General features: G+C 45.2%; 4 protein-coding genes across 12 annotated transcripts in view; 3 read left to right on the forward strand and 1 right to left on the reverse strand.

Annotated features, from left to right (window-relative positions):
• The window catches only part of LOC117746039 (dual specificity testis-specific protein kinase 2-like), a 24,972-nt gene extending 13,331 nt beyond the window's left edge, over positions 1 to 11,641 (forward strand). Inside the window, exons 8-15 of one of the 2 annotated variants that reach the window (XM_034554813.1) lie at positions 68 to 150; positions 1,991 to 2,075; positions 2,624 to 2,707; positions 3,158 to 3,244; positions 4,112 to 4,250; positions 5,196 to 5,732; positions 6,659 to 6,947; positions 11,535 to 11,641. In XM_034554813.1, coding sequence (XP_034410704.1) covers positions 68 to 150; positions 1,991 to 2,075; positions 2,624 to 2,707; positions 3,158 to 3,244; positions 4,112 to 4,250; positions 5,196 to 5,732; positions 6,659 to 6,947; positions 11,535 to 11,556 — 1,326 coding nt within the window. In that variant the 3' untranslated portion in view covers positions 11,557 to 11,641. Of the gene's footprint in view, positions 1 to 67; positions 151 to 1,990; positions 2,076 to 2,623; positions 2,708 to 3,157; positions 3,245 to 4,111; positions 4,251 to 5,195; positions 5,733 to 6,658; positions 7,201 to 11,534 lie in introns of those variants that run through there. The other variant, XM_034554814.1, reaches the window with a different exon arrangement.
• Positions 9,548 to 12,353, reverse strand: si:ch211-155e24.3 (uncharacterized protein LOC100150696 homolog). Of its 2 annotated transcripts, none has more exons than XM_034554845.1 (5): positions 12,083 to 12,353; positions 11,758 to 11,991; positions 11,544 to 11,653; positions 11,030 to 11,105; positions 9,548 to 10,904 (listed from the first exon to the last, which is right to left on the reverse strand). In XM_034554845.1, exons 2-5 carry the CDS (start codon positions 11,969 to 11,971, stop codon positions 9,994 to 9,996), a joined length of 1,311 nt encoding a protein of 436 aa, XP_034410736.1. In that variant the 5' UTR covers positions 11,972 to 11,991; positions 12,083 to 12,353; the 3' UTR covers positions 9,548 to 9,993. The 2 variants fall into 2 exon arrangements, with proteins under 2 accessions (XP_034410736.1, XP_034410735.1); XM_034554844.1 differs by having other exon boundaries at positions 12,064 to 12,353.
• A 1,063-nt stretch (positions 12,354 to 13,416) lies between these two features.
• On the forward strand, positions 13,417 to 22,759 carry si:dkeyp-68b7.12 (rho GTPase-activating protein 30). 7 transcript variants are annotated; one of them, XM_034554781.1, is made up of 15 exons: positions 13,417 to 13,669; positions 14,245 to 14,507; positions 15,415 to 15,517; positions 15,651 to 15,795; positions 16,462 to 16,544; positions 16,670 to 16,777; positions 16,859 to 16,977; positions 17,065 to 17,239; positions 17,383 to 17,480; positions 17,745 to 17,816; positions 18,318 to 19,052; positions 19,142 to 19,308; positions 19,392 to 19,463; positions 19,512 to 20,383; positions 20,908 to 22,759. In XM_034554781.1, exons 2-15 carry the CDS (start codon positions 14,420 to 14,422, stop codon positions 22,262 to 22,264), a joined length of 4,194 nt encoding a protein of 1,397 aa, XP_034410672.1. In that variant the 5' UTR covers positions 13,417 to 13,669; positions 14,245 to 14,419; the 3' UTR covers positions 22,265 to 22,759. The 7 variants fall into 7 exon arrangements, with proteins under 7 accessions (XP_034410672.1, XP_034410675.1, XP_034410668.1 ...); XM_034554784.1 differs by having other exon boundaries at positions 19,560 to 20,383; XM_034554782.1 differs by having other exon boundaries at positions 13,418 to 13,669; positions 19,392 to 19,793; positions 19,866 to 20,383.
• Positions 22,760 to 23,287: 528 nt separating this feature from the next.
• Positions 23,288 to 27,702, forward strand: LOC117746406 (zinc finger protein 629-like). Its single transcript, XM_034555504.1, has 2 exons — positions 23,288 to 23,582; positions 26,232 to 27,702. The coding sequence occupies exons 1-2, from the start codon at positions 23,288 to 23,290 to the stop codon at positions 27,140 to 27,142; spliced, it is 1,206 nt and encodes a 401-aa protein (XP_034411395.1). The 3' UTR covers positions 27,143 to 27,702.
• Positions 27,703 to 27,923: the final 221 nt, after the last annotated feature.

Genomic DNA, 27,923 nt, shown 5'->3' on the forward strand with positions numbered 1-27,923 from the left:
ACTCAGCGTCACAACTTCCTCAATGAAACATGATGACATCATGTAAATGCCTTTTGTGTGTCCACAGAACTGCCTGATCAAATGTGAGGACAACGGCTACACCGCAGTGGTGGGAGACTTCGGCCTCGCGGAGAAGATCCCCACCAATCAGTGAGGAGCTCTCCGTCTCTTTCCTCTTTTTCATTGGGCCAAACGGTGTCAATATAAAGATTCATGTATATTCACACAGGTGGATGTGGGGGTTTTATTTTGGGATTGGAACGGTAACGAGTAAGCAAATAAAAAGAGAAATTAAATTCTAAATGCAATACATAAATACCATCGACGAAGATGAAATAGATAGACCAAATAAAAGTTTAATAAATCTATTTCTAAGAATGGGAATTCTAGTATTATTGCCTTCCTTTTGTAGTAAGGACTTAAAATTTTTTAAATATTATAACAGTGAATGTGTAGTGAAAAATGGTCTAGTCTGTTTTTTACTGGCTCAATTCGTATTCGTACACAAACCCATAAACTATCTGCCAACCGGTAAACTTCACACAAAACAACAAAAACAACCCAACTAAATGATTTACCGTGAGGGCCGTGTAATTGTTAAAGCTGCACCGCCCCTCGTTGTCCACCGGGGGTTCAATCTTCTCATAGACGAGCTATAAAGCCTAACATCTGGTGCAACTTATTTTAAATGGCCATAAAAAAAAAAAAAATGTCCGCCGCATGTTTCTTTCCGTTCGTCGTGTTCCGGCTATTTGAGACTCACTTTGAACGTGTTCCTCATACCAGGCTCAGGGTTATTTATTAACGCGTTCACAGCAGGCCGGACAGATCACATTCCTAACTTTAGTGTTTTGATAACGGGAGGATACCATCAGGTCGGGGGCGCTTTTTTTAATGTTTAATGCTGCAGGAGCACAATGAAGGGAGGGGGGGGGGGTTGTTTTCTGTTTTCTAAAACATCTTCAGGAACAGGGTTCACACGACTCATTTATTTAATATTGTGTATCTTTCCTCTGTGTGTGTGTGTGTGTGTGCGTATGTGGGTATCCGAACGTGTATGAATAATGCACACAGTGTGTATTCACACCTATCATTTCGGGTTGTCGGTCCGTTCTCGGGAATTTGACGTCGGGATGAGCTGATTTGAAATGTGGAGGTCAAAGGTCACGCAACTCTTTTCTTTGGGGCTATAAGTGAATAATCCATGTGCTGATGGGATCAAATCAATGCTGATTTAAAAAAGGGATTTCTATACACACTTTGATGTGAGCTGTAACGTGACTGGTCGAACTGTGAGTCCGTCGATCCAGTGTATTGAGTGAGGGGGCGGGGCTTCCCAGAGAAGGTCCTGGTTGAGATGACTTCACCGTATCTGAATCCGATGCTCCTGAATCACACTGTGAGCGGAGCAGCCGGGGGGGGCAGCGGGCTCCCTTTGGCTTCTTTTATCTCGCGGGTTGTTCATATCAATGTCACAGAGACATATTAAAGAAGTGACTTCACACACACGCTCCCACAAACGCCCTCAGCACATCGACATTCCTTCTGCTCTGCCGCCATGGGGGGGTTATTACACGGGAACACCGAGTTCAGGAGTCACCTCACAGCCTCCTGAAGTTTCTTGAATTTTCCGGCACGAATCGCTTCCTCGTTATAATTATTATACGTGTGTGTGTGTGTGTGTGTGTGTGTGTGTGTGTGTGTGTGTGTGTGTGTGTGTGTGTGTGTGTGTGTGTGTGTGTGTGTGTGTGTGTGTGTGTGTGTGTGTGTGTGTGTGTGTGTGTGTGTGTGTGTGTGTGTGTGTGTGTGTGTGTGTGTGTGTGTGTGTGTGTGTGTGTGTGTGTGTGTGTGTGTGTGTGTGTGTGTGTGTGTGTGTGTGTGTGTGTGTGTGTGTGTGTGTGTGTGTGTGTGTGTGTGTGTGTGTGTGTGTGTGTGTGTGTGTGTGTGTGTGTGTGTGTGTGTGTGTGTGTGTGTGTGTGTGTGTGTGTAGAGCCGAAGTAGAGAAGCTGTCGGTGGTTGGCTCTCCTTTCTGGATGGCTCCAGAGGTCCTGAGAAATGAATCCTACGACGAGAAGGTTAGAGACCCGAACTTTGACCTCTAACCTCAAGTAGTGGTACTAACTGAGATGATGTGGAAATAACTGCCTATTGAGTATTTCTGTTTACTATGTTTTACCTCCCTCTTATTGAGTATTACCTCTTATACACACTTATATATATATTTTTTTCACTTCTTATTCTTCTGCTGTAATCTGTGTATATATTTATATTTATTATATATATATAATATATTTATTTTGTGTATATATATATTTATTATATGTATATTTATTATATATATATATATATATATATATAATATATATTTCTTTCTTCTTTTTTTTTATTACATTTTTTTAATTTTTTCAATGGATCATAATAACCAGCAAAGAAAATAGAATATAGATCAAAGCAAATCACTAATTTGATGCAGAGAAAAATAACGACACAGGACGAAGACGCTCAGTTTTCATTGATCTTGGAATTCCTGTGAAATTGTGTATTTACATTATAGTTATATCACACGTGTTTTACATGTTTTACACGACAAGAGCATCTCTGGAGTTTGTCTCTGTGCTTCCAGACCGACGTGTTCTCCTACGGTATCATCCTGTGTGAGACCATCGCGAGGGTCCAGGCCGACCCCGACTTCCTGCCCCGCACCGAGGTGAGCGCTCCGCTACACATTTAGACATTTTATATACAAAACAAATATTGTATAAGAGGCAGATTAAAAAAAAGAAAGAAAAAGAGGCCAGTCTGTAGGATTTAGGATCATTACTTTGTTTTTTTGGGCAGAATATAATATGAATATGTGTGTTTTTCTTTATTATATAATCAACTCAATTATTGGTATTCAGTCGTTTGGGCTCAAGCCAACTGCAGCTATTTTTGCAGGGGGGAGGGGGGGGGGGGGGGGTCCGAGGGATTAGTTTGACATGAAGCTGGTTTTTTGGCAGAAGAGTTGCAGTCTGTCAAACATCTGATGGAGCGCCGACTTATGTGTGTGTGTATATATATATATATATATATATATATATATATATATATATATATATATATATATATATATATACACACACACGTTATTATATATTGATTAATCTCTCTGTCGCAGAACTTCGGCCTGGACTACCACACGTTCCAGCACATGGTCGGAGACTGTCCGCACGACTTCCTCCAGCTCGCCTTCAACTGCTGCAACGTGAGTCCGACTCGCCCGCTCTCTCTCTCTCTCTCTCTCTCTCTCTCTCTCTCTCTCTCTCTCTCTCGCTCGATCGCAACCTATTTTTTATTTCTTAAGTAACTATTATTCCCCGTTTTTGTAAAAGAGGGGCAATCTGATTATCTGAGTAATCTGATTTAGTTCACCATCCGGGGAGGGGGGGAGGGGCTTACTGTTCATTAAAAGCTGGATCTGTTGCTAGGCAGACTTTTCTCAACAGTCATGTTAAAATAAAGTAACTATTGAGTTGAGGAGGAACATTAAGTAAATCAAACATGTTTTCCTCCTCGTTTAGTTTTGCTCGCATCACGATCACTGGACTGTATTTTTATTTATATTATATTATTGTGTATGTATATATTTTTTTTAAATGTTTTTAATTAGCAGCCACAGAGGATGAGGGAGCTCCCTGCTGATTGATCCCGTATCAGCTCCCTCCATCTCCTCTCATCCTCGTCTGTTGTCTCACTCTTAATCATCCCCCTTTTTCCTCCCTTATCCTCCATCCAGTGTAATTCATTCATTTTCTTTTTAATTAATTGGCTGTTTATCTTGAGCCACATTGTTGTCCCCCCCGTCTTGTTGTTTTCTTTTCCTCCATATACCAAAACGTGCCATTTAAAAAAAAAAAAAAAAAACAGGATGTTTTCAATAAAAAGCCGTAAAACAATCTCCCTATGTGCCATAAATCAATATAGTAATATATGTAAAGTAAAATAACATGCAACTTCTTTTGCACAGTATTAATGTTACGTGGAGCACCTTTTTGAATGGGAGGCGGCGCATGTTCCTGTGTCTCCATACATCTCACGTTTTCTTTTCTTCTTCCTCTTCCTCTTCCTCCAGATGGACCCTAAACTCCGTCCTTCCTTCCCGGACATCGTCAGGCACTTCGAGGGGATTCTCGCGGGCCTCAAAGCCGACGAGATGGAGCACGAGTGCGACCAACTGGGCGGCGACAACGACAAGAAGACGGCCTCCAAAGGTAAGAGACCCGTTCACGCCGCGTCTTCCTCCTCGAGCCAAACCCTCAAGCCAGACTTCACCTCCTGCACTAAAATGCCCTTTTGATCCTCCATCTTGGATCCCTTGTTCTTTGCACGCTCCCGTAAAGCGATTCAGTAGAAATCTGTTCCGACGTTTAACTGTATCGCACTTCAAAAGGCGTCTTTTTGGTTCTGCCGACGACATAAACTTGTAGATGCCTGCTGTGAGACACCCGATCCACGCGGGTCCAGGTTCTCCACTTCTAATTCGGTCCGGCGTAGAAATATGGCGCCGCCGGCCTGTCTGACCGTCCAGGAGGGCGGCGCATGTTTTTGTTTGAGAAGAGCCAAATGGCTCCTCTTCAATCGGAGGAGGAGAGCGAGGACGCGTGGGAGTCGACCGACGGGTCGGTGATGCATCTTGAAACGAGGCCTGAAGGTTCTCTGCCGCCTCGCTCTGTTTACCCGATAAAATCACCTCCAAAAAAAGAAACTGCATCATATTTGTGTTGCGTAACGTTTCATCCAAACGTTTTTGGATGAAACGTCTTTCTTTTTTAAACTAGGATAATTACTAGTTTTGTGCCTAATATGAACTTAATAATGTCATTTAAGATCTATCGCTGCAAACCGAGACTTTATCTTCATCTTTAAGACGTGCCATTTTAATGTGCCCGTTTCAGTCACCCTCAAATTCTCCCTCGTGTTTTCCATTTTAAAGTTTATGAGAATATTAAGATCCAACTTCACTTAGGTGGAGATTTCTGTTTTTAAACTACACAGGATTTATCCTGTACTGCCACCTAGTGGTGACATTAGAGGATCTATTTTACTGTCTCTTATTCTAGTCCTATTTCTCACACAGAAAATAGAATATACACCTCTTAGGATAAAAACTCGTACATTTGACTTTCAGACTTAACGCCTCTGTCTCTCGGTTCAAGGTGAGAAGATCCAGGGCTTCAAGCGGCTGAACCCTCTGGGTTTCCATGACGATAAAATCCCTCCCAAATCCCCGCGGCCCCGACGAAACATCTGGCTGAGCCGCAGCCAGTCGGACATCTTCTCGTGCAAACCGGGGAGGAAGGTCAACGTCCAGGACCCGTACTACAACCCCCCCAGCGGGCAGAGAGCCTCCAAAGCCCGCAAGATCAACCCGTTCACCGCCCGAGAGGACCTGTGCGGGGGCAAGATCAAGTTCTTCGACATGCCCAGCAAGTCCGTCTTCTCGCTGGTGTTTGACCTCCGCTCGCCCCCGGGGAGCGCGTTCAGCAACCAGGCGCCGGGACCCGGAGGCGCCCGCCAGGTGGCGTCCTACTCCTGGCGGCAGCTGCCGGGGAGACGGTGTCACTCTCTGCCGGTGTCCCCCCAGCTGCCCCGCTCCGAGGTCTTCCCCCTCCTCGCCGCCGACGTCGGCGCCAACAACAACAACGTCGGCTCCGTTACCTGTAACTCCGGCCAGCTCGCCGCGACGCTGCCAGGTGAGCTGTCCGTTATGAAATGTTATGCTTGTTTTATTTTTTATTAGCTTCAAACGTGTGCAACATTATTTGGGTTTTAAACATTTGACCGCAGCTGATGTAGTTAATAAATGTGGAGTTAAAAAGAGGAATAAATAAAAAATATAGAGGTAATATTTAAGTATATAAAAGATGGATGTATAAAGATAAATAATTTAATTTATAATTTAAATGTGGAAGTATAAAGAGGAAAAACGTGGAAATATAAAGTAAAATAAATAAAAATATAGGGGTAATATTTAAGTATATAAAGATACAAAATTGAAATTATAATTTAAATGTGGAAGTATAAAGAGGAATAAATAAGTAAAAAATCAAAATGTGGAAATATAAAGTAAAATAAATAAAAATATTATATAGGGGTAATATTTAAGTATATAAAGATAAATAATGACATTTATAATTTAAATGTGGAAGTATAAAGAGGAATAAATAAGAACAATCAAAATGTGATAATATAAAGTAAAATAAATAAAAGTATAATATAGGGGTAATTAAGTATATAAAAGATGTATATATATATAAAGATAAATTATTTAAATTATTTAACGTGGATGTATAAAAAAACTAATTTTCATTTAATTAAGTTTTAGAAGAATAAGGAAAAATAAAAGGATGAAAATAGATAATTACATAAAAATAAACAAATAGAACTAGAGTAATGTATTTGGAACAAAAACATTTCTTTTAAAGTGTCCAAATAAATATATACAGAAATAAGTGTACACATGAATGTGAAAATAAATGTCTGCTATATATTTTGTATATATATTTCAACATTTCTGTTTTTATATTTTCACATTTTTAAATTGACTTATTTGTTGTTTTTATTTGCACATATATAGTATAATAATGTAATAATGGATTCTTCACTGTTTTCCTCTCAGCACTTAACTTCCGGTCTGATGACGTCCGGCAGAAAGCTGAGCCGAGTGTCTGGGCGAAGAAATACGTCGTGGTTGAGATCCCAACTTACTGCAGGCAGCAAGGAGGGGGGGAGGTGGGGGAGGTGGAGGAAAAGGGGGAGGAGCAAGAGGAGGAGGAGGAGGAGGAGCTTGGCGAGAGCCGGTCTCCGATGGTCCCCAGCATCGAGAGGAACAGTGGAGAGGCGATGGACTGCTCCAGCATCCTGGAGGAAGAGGAGGAGCGAGAGAGAGGGACAGAGCCCTGCCCCATGTAACACACACACACACACACACACACACACACACACACACACACACACACACACACGGAGGACATGGAGGCTGCTGACTGACACGGTTAAAAAAGAAAATTTTAGAAAAGTATCTTTTCAAGTGAATGCATCACATGTTGATTCATAAATCAAGCGCACCCGATGGAGGTAAACAAACTCCCTTACAGAGATATTATCACCCAGGTGGGCGAGGACAAGTCTCCATTAAAAAAACTGCTTTCGTCAACACGACGGACACTCGGCGAAGAGATTATTGTTTTGAAAACGGTTGTTTATATTTAATATTGTAATATTTTTTTCTTCTTTTAATTGTGTGTGTGTGTGTGTATGTGTGTGTGTGTGTGTGTGGCCCCTCTGGGTTCCTTGTGAGACAAACGTTTGTATGAAATCAAAAAGAATCTCAAACCTTTCTGATTTATTGATTGAGACGCTGATATTCAGACGGTAAAGTGAGGGGATTCATGAAATAAACAACAACAACTGGGTGCCTGAAAACCAACAAGACTAGAACTAGTGAATCCAGAGAGGAGATGGTTTCAGTTCAGGACCTCAAATCCAGATAATATTATTGTTTAAGAAAAATTAAGTCCCCGTAAAGTTTTATTTATTTATTTAGTATTTAAAAGTTGCTGCTCGAAAGCCAACTTTCAAAAACTCAGATGTCGAAGTTTACCTGAACGCACCACACATTATTTTTCCAAACAATCACGTCTTCCAGCTCCATTGACACAGAATGAAGATGAAGCAACAGAAACCTGTTTAAAGCAAGACTGTCGCTTCTGAAAGACAAAAGAACACAATATTTTTCTAACCCAATAAAGAGTTGAATTCACAAAACAATAAAAAAAACTTTCTGTCTTCAATACACTCGGGGATTTAGCCGCTAGAGGACGACTTGGTCTGGTGGTGCAACTAGTAGCTCCTATGTTGCTGTAGTTACCACACATGGCCACAGGGGGCCACAGGGGCTGCTGTAGTTACCACACGCGGCCACAGGGGGCTGCTGTAGTTACCACACGCGGCCACAGGGGGCTGCTGTAGTTACCACACGCGGCCACAGGGGGCTGCAGTAGTTACCACACATGGCCACAGGGGGCTGCTGTAGTTACCACACATGGCCACAGGCGCTGCTGTAGTTACCACACACGGCCACAGGGGGCTGCTGTAGTTACCACACGCGGCCACAGGGGGCTGCTGTAGTTACCACACGCAGCCACAGATCAATCAAAAGCAGGAATGTACATTTATATATCAACTATGTAAAATATATATATATATATATATATATATATATATATATGCCACATATTTAAAAAAAAAAATTGGGGAACAAACTTCCACTTCATTAAATTTGTATCTGTTTTGTCTCAAAGGGAAACCGGTGAACTTCAAAAGAGACTTTGGCTTACGGAATATTTTGTTACTCAAAAGGAGCAGATGAGTCGGTTGGATGAGTAATATTTAGATTTGATAGATAGCCGAGTAGTGTTTAAAAACACTAATTATGTGTACTAAATGGAAAGTAAATGTTCCTTCATGCCCCGCCCCCCTCCCTGAAAAGATGGTACAACTTGTAGATGTAAAATTATATTTTCTTGTCATTATTAGTTCATTTATTTCCCCCGAACAGAAGTCTCATAATAACAACTCTCGTCTCCTCCGTGTGACCTTCTCTCCTTTCCTCCTCTCCTAACCGTCGAGTCTCTGAACGTTATTAATCAGATTCATATTCGTCCCTTCAGCTGGAGCTGAAAGGCGATAATAAACTTTTCTATGCAACCGATGTGACTTTTATGACGTAGTTTTAAAGCATAAAGGATCTAATTTGATATTTATGAGAAAGCGTTTTTTTTTTGTATATAAAGTTTGTTGAATGCAGACGGAGACGTTTTGGCTGATATGAATAACGAAACTATTTAGAAGTTATTTCTTTAAAAAAACGTGTCTCCTGGAGAATATAAAATATATTAGTAATAGTAATTTTTAAAGTTGCGACTATTTGATAATCATTGAAAAGGATTGTGAACAGAGATGACACATTTCCTGGCTTGTTTTGTATTTAAATACTTGTGTTTTATTTTATTATGTATGAAAATATGAAATAAGGGAAAACAACAACAATGTCTGATGACAACAATGTTGATTTTTAACATGGTAAAAAATCAAGCAATTACTTTTTTTATTGATCACACCTTAGAGGCACAAACTGGGGTTCAACTCTCACTTTTGATCAATAACTAGATTAACTGGACTGATAAGATCATTGCAATATGAAATATCTTTAATTAGTGTATCCTTCATATTTCTTTCTGTCTGGAGAACCCTCTCATGTGTATGTCACAACAATATATATATTTATATAATTTATATAAATGTATTATAATAAAATTATATATATATATATATAATTTTATTATAATACATTTATATAAATTATATATATATATATATATTTATATATATATAATTTTATTATAATACATTTATATAAATTATATATATATATATATAAATATATAAAAATATTTATATAAATGTATTATAATAAAATTATATATATATATATATATTACAATTTAAGGTGACTGCTTTTCAAAAGATATTAATACACAATAAATGTTTTAGAAATAAAAATATGAACAGTGTTATTATGACCAAAGAAAAGGTGTTTGTTTAACTCGCATGAAGCAGTTTAAAAACAAGAAGATACACATTTTAAAAGGGATATACCGACTAATTTACTGCGTTTTACAAAGTTTTCATGTATTTTCCCCTCCAGTTTCACACGTTTGTGTCCGTTGTCGACCGTTTGAAGACTTCACCGACAAACTAGCCGAGAGCGGAAGATAAAAAAAAAGTACACGTGCGTGCAGTTGAACTTCGCAACCACAAGCTACATGACACAGTATTAAGATTCCAGTCTCTTTGAATTAAATATAACATGTAACCGTTAAAAAACCAAACAATTGAATCAGTCGGATGTATAAAATGTTCTTTAAAAAAAAAAAAAGAAACCCTTTGAACTCAGTGCGCCGTTTTCTGGTGCGACTTGAGGCTGGAGCGCTGCGTGAAGCACTTCCCGCACAGCGAGCACTCGTAGGGCTTCTCCCCGCTGTGCACCACCGCGTGCCGGATGAGGTTGCACTGTTTGGTGAAGCTGCGGCCGCACTGCAGGCAGCTGAAGGGTTTCTCCCCCGTGTGGCTCCTCAGGTGCTCCTTGAGCTGGCTGAACCTCACGAAGCCTTTGTCGCAGAACGTGCAGTTGAACCTCTTCTCGCCCACGCCGGACCTCCAGGGCGTCCGCATCCTCCTCGCCAGGCCGAAGCCGCCGCCGCCGCCGCGGTTGTGCCCGCAGAAAGAAGAGGCCGCCGGGTTTTCCTCATTCGGGTCTCTGTACTGAAGCTGCAGTGACGGTTGAGGAATCGGGCCTCCATCCACGGCGTTGATCTGAGACAACGCGCCGTGTCCGTCGTCCGGCTGCGACCTCTTGCATCCCAGCGCTCTGGCTCGCCTCTTCGCTCGCGCCGCCGCCGCGCTCGCCGAATGCGATTTCCCCGCCGAGTGCATCCGAGGCCCGCCGTCCTCCAAATGCGATCCGCTCTGAGACGGGAACCCGAAGGGGATCGGCTCGAACTGATGCTCGGCGCACGGGAAGCTCGGATCGACGGCGTCCCCGCACGGGTCGGACGACCACGGCGGCCGGTCGCCGTCCTCCATCGCGAACAGTTCCGGGGCGGCGTTCTCGTCGGGCTCTTCGTCGTCCTCGCGCTTCACGAGAAAGACGGGCGCCTCGTTTCGGCGCCCGGGGAAAGCGGCGTAGCCATCCGGCGGGGAAACAGGGCCCCCGGGGTCGGCCGCGCTCTCGGCGGAGAGGTAGCGCTCCGCGAAGCCGTCGGCCTGGGAGGCGAAACACGGCGGCTGCTCGGCTCCGGAGACTAAAGAGAAAACACAGGAACCACACAAATCAATTATAACGTTAATGATATTAAAAACCTCCTTTTGGTTTTGTGCAATGTGCAAAACAATGTAGAGTTCGGCTCCTCAGATGTTACGAACTCACTCAGTTTCTCCTCGTCTGCGAACTCCTCTTTGATCAGAATGTGTTCAGCTTCGTCAGCCGGCTCCACGTCGGCAACCTGCAACACAAACAAACAAACAAACAAACAAACAAACGGAAAACCCCATTTACGCTGGTATTACATCTAAGTTTTTATATATATATACATACATACATACATGTACTGAGACATAATTAAAATATATATTTAACTACACTAAATTGACCTTTATACCCATTTTATTTAACTTTATTAAGTCTCTATTGAGCTGGGTGAACACACATATTAAAACCCATCAGTTAATTGTCCATTTTTCAAGTGAAAAAGTTAAAAATTAATTGTGGATCGAGCTCATCAAATGTCCGTTCAATTTAATAAAGCACGTAATGTATATTTGTGACTGTTGGTCCGACACAAACAAGCAGTTTAGAGACAGAACAAGGAGCTGGGAAACATTTTTACAACCACACATTGATTAATTGTTTTTAAATGCATGATATTTTGCAGCACTCGTACCTGCTGGGGTTGACTTTGAGCCTCGGCATCCCAACCTGAGCTCCGGCTCCCTCTGTTCAGCACCACTTTGACTAAAGGGGAGAACCTCTCGGCTGCAGGAGGATAAAACCCTGAGGAGGAAACAACAACAACAACAATGCACGACATTGCATGAGCGGAAGCTACGGATCATGTGAACACCGTGTGTGTGTGTGTGGGGGGGGGGGGGGCTCACCTTTCCTCCTGGCTCTCCTCCGGGTCCTCCTCAGCTCGGCCTCCATGCCCTCGCACTTCCTCCGCAGCAGGTCGATGTCCCTCCGGCTCTGGCTCACCTCCAGCCGCAGCACCGCGCAGCTGTCGTCCACAGTCCGGTGGATCTCCGCCACGGCCGCCTTGGCCAGGACCTCCATGACGGACAGCAGCTGGCTCTGGAAGCCGCTGTTCTCCATGTCGGCGCCGACTTCCGCTTCTTGTTCAAAAGCACACGAATAAATATATATAATTATATATATATGTGTGTGTATGCCTGTATTTCGCTCACTATTCAGGGGTGCATGTACACAAATGGCCGGTCGGAGGAGTCCTGCGGGGCGAATTTCTTCCGGAGACGGTTGGGAGGAAAGAAGCGCTCGTTAATGATCACCGCGTTGTTAGCCCGGGCGGTGTCAACCCCTCCTCCTTTAGTCACGTACATAATAGTGACTCATTTTTTTAAAACTAAAAATTACATTTAATTAACACAAGTTGTGAAACGCTTTTCGTAATTATCTTTAAATGGCTTGTTAGTTTTAACGTTACTGCCGCCCTGCTTCGGGACGTACCGGAAGACACAACGAGGTGACCGGAGATGCGTCACTTCCTGTATTACCGTAAAGATTCAAACACGCGCGCGCACTCTTTCCGGCGGCGGAAGTCCAGAGTTCACCCTCACAAAAGGCCACATTTAAAGCCATTTATTATTATTATTATTAGCATATAAAGTGTTTTAATGGATAACCAATATGTTTACATCTGCATTATTAGATGGATACAACAAAATATATATACAACTTGGACAATTCAAATGTTGCTGTTATTAATGTCTTCAAATGCCTGTATAATTTATAAATAATTTATTAACCATTAATAACGCCACTTGAGGCTATTTCTAAACATTCAATAAGGGGGTTAGCTTCATGACCTCTATCGAGGCCCAGGCCACAGAGTGACACGGTACCCCAGGCTATTACGCATAAACTACAGCATCACATGTTACACGATATTATTAACATTCAATTCCATCCATCCATCCATTATGACCTCTTATCCGGGGTCGGGTCGCGGTGGCAGCAGGTTCAGCAGGCCGACCCAGGCTTCCCTCTCACCCGCAACCCTTTCCAGCTCATTCTGGGGGATCCCGAGGCGTTCCAAGGCCAGCCGGGAGATATAATCCCTCCAGCGTGTCCTCGGTCTTCCCCGGGGCCTCCTACCAGTTGGACGTGCCCGGAAAACCTCTAATGGGAGGCGTCCAGGAGGCATCCTGACTAGATGAACCACCTCAGCTGACTCCTTTGGACACGAAGGAGCAGCGACTCGACTCCGAGCTCCCCCCTGATGTCCGAGCTCCTTACCCTATCTCTAAGGCTGAGCCCGGCCACCCTACGGAGGAAGCTCATTTCGGCCGCTTGTATCCCAGATTTAATTCCATACAATAATGCACAATACCCTGACACCCAAGTATATTTAATTATTCCTGAATGTCTCTAAAACACAACAGTGGGATATATCTAGACACACGTGGGACTTAATACTTAATATGTGACACGTTACGATGCGCTTGGTGTCACTTTGTGGCGATTGTGCGAGTACTTTCTAAACTTTGTGGTACTTTTACAGTCCTCTCTGGGAGGCTTCAGTCAAAGGGAACGGGGCCTGAAAAGAGGAGTTGAACCCGTCCAATACGTCCACTTCTCTGAAACCTGCCACACACACACACAGAGGGAAATAGATGCGTGGTACAGATACACTGAACTCATTTCCCTACAGCAGCACAGGCAGAGAGAGAGAGAGAGAGAAAGCACCAGAGAAGGAGGAGAGACACTCAGGAAGTCGACAGGGGAAGTTTAGCGGTTTCTTGCGTCACCATTCTATGCTGCTGCAGAGTGAAGGTAGGAGCGCTCGCCTTTTTTAAATTGTTTTAAACATTTAATTTCCTCACATTTCTACACGGAAAACTTATTTTGCTAAAGTGAGGGACGGTGGAGAGGGTGTGGGGGGGTGGGGGGGGAGGCCGAGGAGAGCAGGTGTCGGGAAGATGGGAAGATGGAAGCGGGGAGGAGAGAGTTCGAATGTCTGTGTGAGTCTTGTAAGTTCAGGCGTAAAGAAGCGCTCCACTTCCGCTGCTGTAGAAAAAAGAAGGAGGCCGCAATGGCGGACGGGGGGAGGACAGACCGGGGGGCCTCGCTGAGCTGAGAGTGGAAGTTCAGGACAGCGGGTTGTGGGGGGTCCACTGGCAGCCAGAGATCTTACGGTGTGATTTAAAGTGACGCGTTCAGAGGCTCGCTTCTTCCCCGAATAGCAGAAGTACAGAGAGGCAAGGGTGTGGCCTTTCAGTGCAACTTTTATTTGAGTGCATCGGGTGGTGAGGAAGTGGAGAGACGCACATGCACGCTGAGGATTCTGTGCAATTTGTTTGCCTGCAACGTGAAGCTGGTGTCGTTTTAGCTATTTGTGCTTTTCGCAGGCTGAAGGGAAGCATGTCCGAACGCTCGAGGTTTGACGCGTGAACGCCGCCGCGCAGGAAGCTCGGCAACATGCGCTGAAGGCCAAAAAGGAACGGAAAACGATCCGTGACGTGTGCACGAGGCCACGGGCACGTTAACCGAGTTGAAACGCAGCCGGCGAGCCCGCAGGAAGAGATGCGGAGAGTCCGGAGGAAGATCGGGAACAAGGAGAAGGTGTTCGGGTGTGATCTGCTGGAGCACCTGACCGCCTCCTCTCAGGAGGGTAAGTGACCCGGTTTCTTCACACACACACACACACACAGATATGGACAGAGAAAATAACAATAAATGTGCACGTAACCTTATCGGAAACCACATATTATATTAAAATAATAGTGCGTGCGTGTGGCTACGGATGGATGTCGTCATTCAATCGAATGGGAAGAGAAACTCGCTCGATCTCTTTTTGTGAATATTTTTCCAAAAACCACGAAGGACATCCTCTAAAAAGTCATCGAACGGGATCGACAGCCGTCGGCTTTTTTTTTGGACAGTTACTCGTCCAAAAAAAAAAGCTTGTTTTTTCTCATTTTGCATTCGTGAGGCTAAGAAAAAAGAAAAAAGGACTCGTCTGTAAAGTGCATGCTCAGTTATTTCTTTAAGACTCAAAGCTCACACCGGGTCGATATGTTCAAATCCCTCTTCTCAACACGCCCTCACGTCTTCACTTGACCTTTGACCTTTGCGTCTCCACAGCTGCAACTGAAGCGTCCGTCCGCCTTCATTTATTTGCCATTTGAATTGTGAAAAGATAACCTCCCGACGGATCTATGATGTTTATTGAAATAAAGAGACGCACATGAGTACGACCCCCTACCCGGGAAAGGGGCCCGTCTCTCAGGAGCCCCTTTAGTAGTCGACAGGGTTTGACTCACACAACCAGGACTCCACACTCCGAACTTGATATGATATGATGCTAATTAGGGATGCAAAACCCGAACTGACTGTTCAATGAGGAACAAACCGAGTCCTGGCCTCGAACCGTCGAACCAGCGTCGAACCACAGAACTGCGTGTTAATGTGTGGAGGTGCAGCAGAGACTAAACGCACAACAACCGCACGTGTGCGCTGTAACGTATTGAACACGTTGCCCGATGTGATATTGATGCTTTCCTTCATGAATCCTCCAGTTCCTCAGGTCCTGCAGTGCTGCAGTGAGTTCCTAGAGAAGCATGGCGTCGTGGACGGCATCTACAGGCTGTCGGGGGTGTCGTCCAACATACAGAAGCTCAGGTGAGGTTTCCTCTCAACCTATAACCTGGAAATCGTTATGACGGCGCCCGTGCATCGTGCTGGTGTAAAGTGTGCGTGTGCGTGTGTGTGTGTGTGTGTGTGTGTGTGTGTGTGTGTATGTGTGTGCCAACAGGGGGGAGTTCGAGAGCGACGGGGGTCCGGACCTGAACAAGGATCTGTACATGCAGGACATCCACTGCGTCAGCTCTCTGTGCAAAGCTTATTTCAGAGAGCTGCCGAACCCGCTGCTCACGTACCAGCTGTACGACAAGTTTGCTGTGAGTACAAATTAACCATATGTATATATTACAAAATATATATATATATATATATATATATATATATACATAAACATTAAATTATTTATATATATATAAATATATTACATTATTTATATTTATATATAAATATATTACATTATTTATATATATATTACATTATTTATATATATATATATACATATATATTTATATATATACACATATATATTTATATATATACACATATATATTTATATATATATACATATATACATTGATATATATATATACATATATATATAAATAAACGTATATATGTATATATATAAATATATACATATATACATATATATACATTAAATTATTTATATAGATAATTATATATAAATAAAATTATACCTCATAAATAATTGTATATATATATATATAAATCTTTATATAAATAATTTAATGTATATATATATATAAATAATTATATATATATATATATAAATAAATCTATATATGTATATATAAATATATATACATATATATATGTATACATTAAATTATTTATATAAAAATGTATATATTAAATTATTTATATGAGGAGGTATATATAATACCTCCTTACCTGCCAGTAATTTAATTTAAATGAAGGTGATCAATTGTCCTTATTGATTGGGAGTCCCCTCTGTGTTACAGGAGGCTGTGGCCATCCAGCTGGAGGAGGAGAGGCTGGTGAAGATCAGAGATGTGCTGAAGGAGCTGCCGCCACCTCATCACAGGTACTTTATAAATAAAATGCATTATTATTATTATTATTATTACAGCCTGGGGCTACAACCTCAGGGCCTCTTTTATTCAGGACAAGGAAAAGAAAGAAAGAAACTGATTTATTTCCCTCCTCCAGGACTCTGGAGTTCCTGATGCGCCATCTCGTCCGAATGGCCTCATATTGCTCAGAGACCAACATGCACTCCAGGAACCTGGCCATCGTCTGGGCCCCCAATCTGCTCAGGTGTGCTAACAGTGTCATACATAATAATTATATATGTGTTTATAACAATCAATCAGCCAATGTATTAATCCGTACGTTAAGGTCAAAGGACATCGAGACATCTGGGTTCAACGGCACGGCGGCCTTCATGGAGGTCAGGGTTCAGTCCATCGTGGTGGAGTTCATCCTCACACACGTCCCTCAGCTGTTTCCAGAACAAGGTAACGCACACACACACACACACACACACACACAGACACACACACCTCTGCCACACTGGACCACTGACCTACTTCCGCCGCATTCAGGTGAATCCAATGAAAGAAGGAAGTCCCTCCCCTCCCCGTCACCGATGGCCAATCAGGAGGAAGGGTTTTTCAAGGCCCCTCCCACTCCTCTTTTCCCCCACTTCGGTCACATAAGTCCGGGAGACGGTCCCCCGGCCATCAGACCGTACCACGCAATCATCGAAGGCACCGACAAGTGAGTAGACTCCTTTATTTAGGAAGGTCTTCACTCAGAGGTCAAAGGTCAATCGCCATCAGCTGCTACGTACCGATTTAAGCCAATGTTACGTCATTAGATCTGAGAGGAAAAAGGAAACTGAGACTTGTGTCCCTCTTCAGGAGGAAAGGATCTCTCAAAGGCAGGAAGTGGATGTCCATCTTCAACATCGCGGGGCGGTTCCCCGACCCGCGGCGGAGACACAAGCACTCATCCAAAGGTACCGCACGTCGTCCTGGGTTACCGTCGCTCCTATCCTCCATCGTCATTGATCTGGTTATGTCCAATTAGGGTTAAGACCTAATCGATTAAGTTTATTCACAACTAAACGTTATCACCAAATTGTTTGGTGAAAGGTGAAAATTATGACGACGAGGAAAAGAGGAATCTTCTGACAACTTCCTGTGTCCTTGCTTCCTTCCTTTCCTTTCCTTTCCTTCACCCTACTTTAATACAATGTGTCCTAAATAATTCTTTGTTCCAGAGAAAGACGGGCCGGCTTTGAGACCAGCGAGAAGCATGGACTCCCTCAGCATGTCGCCCTTTCCAAAAGAAGGTGCTTTAAATATCAATACATATATATATATATATATATATATATATATATATATATATATATATATATATATATATATAAATATAAATATATATATATATATATAAATATAAATATATATAAATATATTTATATTTATACACATATACACATATATAAATATATTTATATTTATATATAAATATATTTATATTTATATATAAATATATTTTTTTTTTCACGTCACCATATCATGGAGAAAGTTTATATTTTCTAGGGTTTTGTTATTCATAATTCCTGTGAAACTTCTGCAATCGTTGAATCACAATGGAGATTTAACAATGAATTTAGTTGAGGAAATGACTAATCGATCATTTAAAAAGGACATTTTAATTACTCAAAATGCCCCTGTTGCTCTGTATAATTTGTTCTATTAATATACACTAGAGGGGATTATTCAGAGCAACAATTGTCTCGGATGTTATCCATTTATTTAACTCATACGTCTCTTTTTCATTCCAGGTTCCAAACGTGCCCCCCAGTGTCCTGCCCCCACCACCCAGTCCCCCCTCCTCACCCCCTCCCCCCAGTCTGCCTCCGAGGTCACGGCCTCCTCCGGCGCATTAGGCGGCAGCGAGTACGCCGTGACCTACCGCAGGGGGACGGGTCTGGTGAGCGGGGGTACGGGGACCCAGGGCACCTACACGTGTCTGGACCCCGAAGGCCTCGGACTCGCGGACGGCGAGACTCTCCAGTCCAGATCCCCGGGGCTCTCCGCCAAAGGCCGACGGGCGGCCATGCACATCACGGGGCCCACCATGGTGACGGTGCCCCTGCACATCACCTCGAACCTGGCGCTCGGGGTGCTGCAAGGGGGCGGGGGCAACCGGGTCTTCCTGCGGGGCAGGGAGAGCGAAGGAGGAGACCACCACCGGGCGGAGGGCAAGGAGGGAGGAGACAAGGTGTGGAGGAGGGAAAGCAGAGGAGTGGAAAGGAAGGCCGAAGACGGCAGAAAGGTTGAGGAAGAGGAGAAAGGTCACGGGGGGAAGGTGACGGACGGGGGTGATGGTGGGGAGAAAGCAAGGGAAGGAAAGAAGGAGGAGGAGGAGGAGGAGGAGGAGGAGGTCAGAGGTGAACGTAGGTGGAAGCCGGAGCCAGCGGTGGAAGGTGGAGGCGTGTCCAGAGAGCAACGAGCCAAAAGCCCAACCTCAAACGCCGAGGAAAATAAAGATGTCGAGGACGCCGATGAATACATGGGTAATTTTAATACATCCCATAACCGCACACGGGCTCATCTGCACCACGTTGATACTGAACGCAAGGTCGTCCCATGCTTTCATTCACAGACATGGAAGGCAGGAAGCCGGTTGGCTGCGGCGGCGACGCCGGAGCGCTGGACGCTTCCGACGTCCTCAATTCAACGGAAGCGGAGGAGGAGGACCAGGAGCTGTCGGGCTACGTTCAGGACAACTTTGAATTCCTGGACCACATGGACTGCAGCGCCCCCCATCAGGTGTGTGTTGTTGGATCTGTACGGTGCAGAACTGGGTTCAAAAAAAAGGTGCGAGAGATCAAACGTTTCCACTTCCTGTCCAGGTGAACGAGTTCTCCGTTGAACCTCCGGGCCACTCGGACGACGAGTACGAATTTATGCAGCAAACTCCTCCCGCGGAGCCGCAGACGGAGCTGAAGGCGGAGCTGAAGGCGGAGCTGAAGGCGGAGCCGCAGACGGAGCTGAAGGCGGAGCTGAAGGCGGAGCTGCAGACGGAGCCGCAGACGGAGCTGAAGGCGGAGCTGAAGGCGGAGCCGCAGACGGAGCCGCAGACGGAGCTGAAGGCGGAGCTGAAGGCGGAGCCGCAGACGGAGCTGCAGACGGAGCTGAAGGCGGAGCTGAAGGCGGAGCCGCAGACGGAGCTGCAGACGGAGCCGCAGACTGAGCTGAAGGCGGAGCTGAAGGCGGAGCCGCAGACGGAGCTGCAGACGGAGACACAGACGGAGGTGCAGACGGAGCTGCAGACGGAGCTGCAGACGGAGCTGCAGACGGAGCCGCAGACGGAGCTGCAGACGGAGCTGCAGACGGAGCTGCAGACGGAGCCGCAGACGGAGCTGCAGACGGAGCTGCAGACGGAGCTGCGCCCGGGCCCCGACACTCCCACCCGGAGCCCGACTGAGTTCAAACCACACAGGCCGCTCAGCGTGGACTCACAGAACCGGCACACCAAATCCCTCAGCCTGCCGTACATGACGTGCCCCGTCTTCGGGTCGGAGGAGTCGTGCTCCGAGGAGGAGGCTGCAGTGGAAGACAGCGATGACAACGAGTACAGCAGCGAGGAGGAGGAGGAGGAGGAGGAGGAGGAGGAGGAGGAGGAGGAGAGCATGTTCACTCGAAGCCTTCCTGCCAGTTTCTTTTTACAGAATCCTCCTTTTGAAACGGACGCCGGTGAACGGGACGAGTCTTCTGCATTTAAAGAATCAGCAGCCGGCGACCAGGAGGAGGAAGAAGGGAACGAGAAAGGAGATGAAGATGGACTGAGAGAAGAGGAGGAAGATCACCCTGGAAGAGACCAACCGGGAAACAACATGCAGAGGTGAAGCTGGTTAAATAATTACATGAAATGTGAAAGGAGCCGCTTGATAAAGTCACATATAGGTCTTTGTGTGAGGAACCCGGAGAACCCGGAGAACAACCTCGAAGAAAATCCAACATTCAAACTCGACATAGAACGCAGCGGATCATTTAGCAGCTAAAGAGCTACATATGCTGGCTGTGTAAATAATAATAATAATAATAGTGCTAATAATAATAATAGTGATAAAATAAAACATATATATAATAATAATAATAATAATAATAATAAATATATAATATTAAAATAAATTAAAAAAAAATAATATATATAAATAAAAATATAAAAAAATGAACAATGCAAGACTATTTGTATGTAACAAAGTATGCAAATATTTCAATACATGTTTAGATTATCCAAGTTCGTATCCAATGTAAAATCGTCAAAATACGACGCTGAAACTAAATTTGACAAACAGTACAAACCATTTTTCCAAAGCAAGATATTTCTCGTCTCAAATATATCTATCCGTCTTTCATCTGCAGCGAAGTGTCGGACGAAGACGTCGAGGAAGACGTCGAGGAAGACGTCGAGGAAGACGTCGAGGAAGACTCTCAAAGTGACAAAGAACCACCTCTCCCTCCGGAGGAACCGAGCGCTGAGGCCGACCTGAAGGTGGAGGAGGAGGAAGACGAGGACGAGGAGGACGAGGACATGGCGACGGAGACGGCGGCGGCGTTGGACATGTTGGACGGTCATCGCAGTGATCGTCCAACATGTGGTGAAGTTCCTTGTGCGAACACCGGGGACATTTCTGTGGAGGAGTTGGGAGACTCTTCTGTCGGGGCAACGAAGGACAGAGGCCGCGAGGAGGGAGGGGACAGCGAGGTAAACGAAGAGGTAGAGGACGCATGTCAAGAACTGGTGCTAGAGAGGAAAGGAAGTGAGGGTAACATGTGGGGAGAACCCCCCGAGGAAGGGGGAGGAGACCAAGAGCAGGACGGAGCAGTGTGTAGGACCGCAGGGGGAACTTGTGTTGAACTTGAGGATGTCACGTGTGAAGAGAACGAGGTTGAGGAAAGGAAGCCGGTCGAGGAGAAGGATGCAAGTGTTGCCGGGGAGGGGGACGCGGTCGAAGGGGTCGGAGTCGGAGAAGAGGAAGTGCCGGCGGCAAAGGTTTCAGGAGAGGAGACGTCGGAAGTCGACGAAGGAAACGAGGCAGGAGTCAGAGTCGAGGTAGCGGAGGAAACGAGGACCGAGGACAAGTGCACGGAGCCGGAGACGCAGCGAGGGTTTGAGGAAAAGGAGGCGAGCTCACCAAAGACAAGTGAACTGGAAGAGCCGCTTCGAGGGAAGCGTCCCGACAGAGGAGAAGGCGGCGACGAGCGGCCGAGCGTAGCCGAGCAACCGAAAGAGGCGAGGAAGTGGACGGGCGAGGGAAGCGACGCCGGCCGGGGAGGAGTCGGGGGGAGAGTGGTCACCTCCAAACACCCGAGGGTGTACCAGGTGAAGGCGGTGCCGGTCGTGCCTCCGAAGCCGCAGCACTGCAAAATCACCGCCATGACCCTCCGACAGCAGCAGCAGCACCGGCGGCGGCCCGGAGAGGAACAAGATGGCGGCGTGGGGGAAATCGCGGCGAGGGTCCCGACGGAGCACGAGAAGGTCCTCGAGGGCGAAGACGAGGGCAAGGGGAGGAAGGAGAGGCCGACGCTCAGGGGAGGGGAGACGAGGAGGAGGAGGAGGGACGGGGAGGAAGACGCCACCGGGGACGCGAGCGGAAACAGTCCGCTCAGCATGTGCTTCGACGAGGCCGTCGCCAAGGCGACCATGAGGCGCGAGAGAGAGAAGGAGTGCGAGAAGGAGAAGGAGAGGCAGAGGGATTGGGGAAATGAAGGACAGTGAAGCTCTTTTCTTCTTTCTTTTCTCGGCCTGTTGATTTGAAGCGATTTGACTGTACAAACAATTTTTCTATGTATTTTCCCCTCAGAATAAGTCATAATAATTAAAGAAGTATTTTTTTTTAGAGAGCGATAATGAGGGAACAAAGGATGCTAATAAATGAATAGCTGCAATGATGCTGCCCTGAAGTTAAATACAACTGAAACTGTTAGAGGCGGGACTAAAGCTGCTGAAACATGCTGAAGATGAGACGTCACTCCAGGTCTGTAAAACGTTAACAGATATAAAGTAAAGCGATCAGTTTTAAATACAGCTCACTCTCGTCTGCAGCTGTGGTCCAATTACACTTTGTAGTTATATAAAGTATTTGTATCGTATACGGCGTATGAATAAACACATGGTTAAATGCTAGATTTGAAAGAGGATGGATGATGAATATAATGTATGCAAAAGTAAAGGTTATTTCTTGTTATGGGGAATAAAAAGATGGTTTCTAAAGATAGTGTCTGTCCTTTATTTTTTTTATAATTAGCATTATTGTTTTCTTGTTGTGGGCACGTATTACATATACAATAAAAAGACGAAATATAATATTGATTAATTATTAGTTAATGTCTACAGTTTATTTGCATTTTTATAAATTCCTTTTTATGTCCAATTTCTTTTCTTTGCAGTTCGACAACGAAAGACAAAAAAAATAAATCGAGTTTCTGTTTTAATTTTAATTATTAGCCGGTGTGAATATGGTCCTTTATTAAATGATTTGATACTTGAGAGTAGGTATCTTCTTGTTAACCACAACATTTGTACTTCACGTTTCCTAGAAGAGTTACGGCGGCTGCCTCCTACGTCACATCCGCTCTGTGATTCATCCGGAAGTAAACCAAAATAAAAACAGCTGTGAAGGCGCTTCGCCTCGCCGCAGAAGCACCGGCTGTTTTAATAAAGCTTTTTGACATTTTGCTCTGTGTGTTTTTAAATTAATATTATTTTTTAAATTATTTAAAAATCATTTCCCTCGTCGGGATGTCGTTCGGCGGCTCTTTCGCGACGCAGATCGCCGCCATCATGGACGCGTTGGCGAAGGCTGCGGTGGCCGAAATAACGCAGCTGGTGGAGGACGGCGGCGTGGTCCTGCGGCTGGAGATGTGCCGGAAGGACGGCGAGATCCAGGAGCTCCGGCGGAGCCTGACGCGGATGGAGGTGCAGCTCTGCAACGCCCGAGAAGAAGCCGCCGCGAGCCGAGCCGCGGAGGAGGAGGAGGAGGAGGAGGAGGAGAACCGGGGGCGCGCGGCAGCCGGGCGTCGGGTCCTCCGAGAGGGTGAGCCGCCCTCCCACACTCCCCTCACCCGGTCCCCCACACTCCCCTCACCCGGTCCCCCACACTCCTCTCACCCGGTCCCCCACACTCCCCTCACCCGGTCCCCCACACTCCTCTCACCCGGTCCCCCACACTCCTCTCACCCGGTCCCCCACACTCCTCTCACCCGGTCCCCCACACTCCCCTCACCCGGTCCCCCACACTCCCCTCACCCGGTCCCCCACACTCCTCTCACCCGGTCCCCCACACTCCCCTCACCCGGTCCCCCACACTCCCCTCACCCGGTCCCCCACACTCCCCTCACCCGGTCCCCCACACTCCTCTCACCCGGTCCCCCACACTCCCCTCACCCGGTCCCCCACACTCCTCTCACCCGGTCCCCCACACTCCTCTCACCCGGTCCCCCACACTCCCCTCACCCGGTCCCCCACACTCCCCTCACCCGGTCCCCCACACTCCCCTCACCCGGTCCCCCACACTCCCCTCACCCGGTCCCCCACACTCCCCTCACCCGGTCCCCCACACTCCCCTCACCCGGTCCCCCACACTCCTCTCACCCGGTCCCCCACACTCCCCTCCCCCGGTCCCCCACACTCCTCTCACCCGGTCCCCCACACTCCCCTCACCCGGTCCCCCACACTCCCCTCACCCGGTCCCCCACACTCCTCTCACCCGGTCCCCCACACTCCCCTCACCCGGTCCCCCACACTCCTCTCACCCGGTCCCCCACACTCCCCTCACCCGGTCCCCCACACTCCCCTCACCCGGTCCCCCACACTCCCCTCACCCGGTCCCCCACCCTCCCCTCACCCGGTCCCCCACACTCCCCTCACCCGGTCCCCCACACTCCTCTCACCCGGTCCCCCACACTCCCCTCACCCGGTCCCCCACACTCCCCTCACCCGGTCCCCCACACTCCCCTCACCCGGTCCCCCACACTCCCCTCACCCGGTCCCCCACACTCCCCTCACCCGGTTCCGGGATCAGAGAACCGTCAAAAACCCAAACGTCATCCAAAAAAAAGAAATTCAGATTTTGCATATCTTTTTAAACTAAATGTTTCACTTGTTGGAATATAAAATAAGGTCCTTAACTATTTGTTAGGGTCTCCTGTTAAAGATGAATCCCCTATTTTTAATACAATTTTAATTATTAGCCTGTAATGTACAATTTGGTATTAATGTTATCTTTAAATTGTCAAAGTATTACATGTTGCATAAGGATGTTTGATGCCTAACTTAGATGGTTAGTTCTGCATCTGTTGGTTTAAAAAAAAAAAAACAAGAAAAAGTTTATAAAATTGTTCGTTTTATCCAAGCAACGGACCCAAAAAAACAAAAACAAATGGTAATGAATCCATTTGAAGAGCAAATTTATTTCATATTTTCATTATTGATTTATTTTCACAATTAATCGGTTTGAGTCAGGACAAACATATCCATCACAATTAATGCCCAAAGTGCAAAATAATAACTACAAATAATATTCTTAAATATATATAAGTGTACACAACAAAAAAAACTAGACTCTAGAATTTAGGGGTAAGATATTTCAGACTGTGGAAAGTTTATTTAATTAAGTGTTTGTGTGCCCAGTTGATGAGGAATTCCTCTGGTGTTTTAATTTTAATTCTCCTCCAGAAATGGACATCTTCCAGTAAATGCGATAAGTAAACAGCCTCAAGCGTCTGTTGTCCTCGGCGTCTGTTGTCCTCGGGCGTAACGAACAACCTTCTCATGCAAATGCTTCCAAAACTATTGGAAAACAATTCAGAAAACCTGATGGAAAAATAACCACCAGCCGGATTCAACCGCCTTGGGCTTTGAAGCAAGTAGTTCTAGTGACCCAATTCTCACAAGCGTGCAACTTAAATATTAAGTATATTAAAGTTGGTATATGACGCGTCGCAGGATCGGATGAATAGATTGTAGTCGAGAAACCAGAGGGTGTCAAAAGGAAGTCGTTCCTGTTGCAGGCAGAACCAAAGGGGTCGAGGTGGCTTTTGGAAACCGGGTCAACTTTGTTCGATGTGACTTCCCTACGAAACGTTTTTGTTAGTGATGCAAAGATTCAAACACGCAGGTCGGATCTCGGGTTTGACTTTGATTCAAATAGCTGGATCGGGTATCTGATATCATTACTTTGATTAATGACAAATATTCTGTGTATATTTTATATATATATATATATATGTTTATTATATTATATATACATATATAATATGTATATATAATATACATATGTTTATTTATATATATTATATGTGTATATATAATATACATATGTATATTTATATTAGATAAATATACATATATAATTATATATTATATTTTACTATATGTATATTATATATAATTATAATGTATATATAATATGTAATACAAATATAATATAAATATATTAATCTTTATATTATATTTTTACTATATATATATACATGATGTATATATACTATATAATAATATAATATATAACAAAAATATTATATATATATAAATATGTGTATATATATATATTTATATTATTATATATATATTATTCATACATAAAATATATATATTATATATATATATATTATATTTTTATTATATGTGTATATATAATATACATTATTTATTTATATATATATTTTGTTTCTGTCAATTTCAGATGAAATGGAAGATCCTAAATCGTGTACAGGGCAGCTGGTGAAACACGAGCCCGCCGACGAACTCGCCGCCCAGGAAACTGCAGACGACGCCGTCACAGCGGACATTTGCTTCCAGGCGGCCGAGCGGGGCGACCTGAGCTGGCCGCCGCCGGCCTGCTGCATGTTTGAGAAAAGCTCCGTCGCAATGCAGCCGCACATACAGATGTTCCCCGCTCAGGCCGAGCGATACGCCGCTCACGGAGACCGGGAGAGTTCCGGTGACTCTTTGTCAACTGCGGCGAAGGACATCGATCCCTTGAGGGTGCCGATAAAGGTCGAGGTCGATGTTCGACCGATGTGCATGCGAAGCGCCCCTTCGGAGCCCGTTCACAACCAACGGGTCGGGCATGCTTCGCACGCTGCCGCCAGTCAGGACCGGTGCTCGCAGCCGGCCGGGCCGTCGTTGGCCCCGCCTCCCGCACAGAGGTCAACCGTGACCGCGTTCGGCCTAAACGCAGAAGATCCCGTCCCCAACAGAAGCAGCAACCCCAGGGCGAAAAAGGTGCCGAACGCGTGGAAAGCCAATCAGAAGCTGTTCGTCTGCTCGGTTTGCAATCGGGGGTTCCCTCGCCTGCATCAGCTGGAGGAGCACAGGGCCTCCCACCGGCTCTTCAAGCCTTTCCGGTGCCTCGAATGCGGGAAGTCCTTCACCCAGAAGACCCGGCTGAAGACGCACCAGAGCGTGCACACGGGCGAGAGGCCTTTCAGCTGCAAGATCTGCGGCAAGATGTTTTCGCGGCAGGACAACTGCCTGAGGCACGAGCGGTTCCACGACGGGCTGAAGCCCTACGTCTGCGGGCAGTGCGGGAAAAGCTTCACGGTGCTGGGTAACCTCAAAATACACCAAGAGATTCACCTGCAAGGAAGATAGCCGTAATCCACCGAGAGGATACGCTCCACGGGCTTCGACGGGTTTTTACATGCATCCAACGCAACCCATCTGCCGTGCATTTCAGGGTGGCAGCGACGGTTTTATTTAGGAATTTCTCCAACCAGCCTTGGACGTCGGCTACCTGCCACCAGCGATCCACATTTAATACACTTCATGTATCGTCGAGGTCCTGAACTTCAGTGACTCCGCTGCCAGTTGAATCCATTCAGTTTTATTCCCATGGCTCGAGCTGCGTTACGTAACAATGAAACGGTTCCATCGGGTTTGTTCTCAGAGGCGTTTCAGTGCCTTTTTGGAAGTGTAATTATAATTATTTCCCTTTTTTTTTTATTGGTACTTTTGTGACGTTCCTTTGCGATCCATTCAGATACACACTGTGTATTTAATCTAAAGTTACTTATCTCACAGGTGATGTTTATTCAACGCATCATGTGGCCCATGACATCATTTGGGTGCTCCAGTGATTTATTTATGCGTGTCATGGTAAAGGGAGGTGGGGGGTGTATGCCTATGCAACAATTTATTGTTTTAATATTTTAACTTTAATTTAAAGCTATCACACACACACACACACACACAGGTAGTGTGTGTGTGTGTGTGTATGTATGTATGTATGTATGTATGTATGTGTGTGTGTGTGTATATGTATATATGTATATATATATATATATATGTATATATATATATATATATATATATATATATATATATATATATATATATGAGAGAGAGAGATTTAAATTAAAGTTAAAATATCTAT

The sequence above is a fragment of the Cyclopterus lumpus genome, chromosome 17 (assembly GCF_009769545.1).
Source record: "Cyclopterus lumpus isolate fCycLum1 chromosome 17, fCycLum1.pri, whole genome shotgun sequence".
NCBI classification, from domain to species: Eukaryota; Metazoa; Chordata; class Actinopteri; order Perciformes; family Cyclopteridae; genus Cyclopterus; species Cyclopterus lumpus.

Bases quoted from the DNA above. Each gene is read 5' to 3' on its own strand.
- LOC117746406 (XM_034555504.1), top strand. From the start codon at position 23,288: ATGTCGTTCGGCGGCTCTTTCGCGACGCAGATCGCCGCCATCATGGAC. The intron at 23,583-26,231 runs GTGAGCCGCCCT...TGTCAATTTCAG, and splicing joins GCGTCGGGTCCTCCGAGAGG to ATGAAATGGAAGATCCTAAA.
- si:dkeyp-68b7.12 (XM_034554777.1), top strand. From the start codon at position 14,420: ATGCGGAGAGTCCGGAGGAAGATCGGGAACAAGGAGAAGGTGTTCGGG. The intron at 16,545-16,669 runs GTACTTTATAAA...TCCCTCCTCCAG, and splicing joins CTGCCGCCACCTCATCACAG to GACTCTGGAGTTCCTGATGC. The intron at 17,817-18,317 runs GTGCTTTAAATA...TTTTCATTCCAG, and splicing joins GTCGCCCTTTCCAAAAGAAG to GTTCCAAACGTGCCCCCCAG.
- si:ch211-155e24.3 (XM_034554845.1), bottom strand. From the start codon at position 11,971: ATGGAGAACAGCGGCTTCCAGAGCCAGCTGCTGTCCGTCATGGAGGTC. The intron at 11,654-11,757 runs GTGAGCCCCCCC...TTTCCTCCTCAG, and splicing joins GAGGAGAGCCAGGAGGAAAG to GGTTTTATCCTCCTGCAGCC. The intron at 10,905-11,029 runs GTGAGTTCGTAA...TTTTCTCTTTAG, and splicing joins CGCAGACGAGGAGAAACTGA to TCTCCGGAGCCGAGCAGCCG.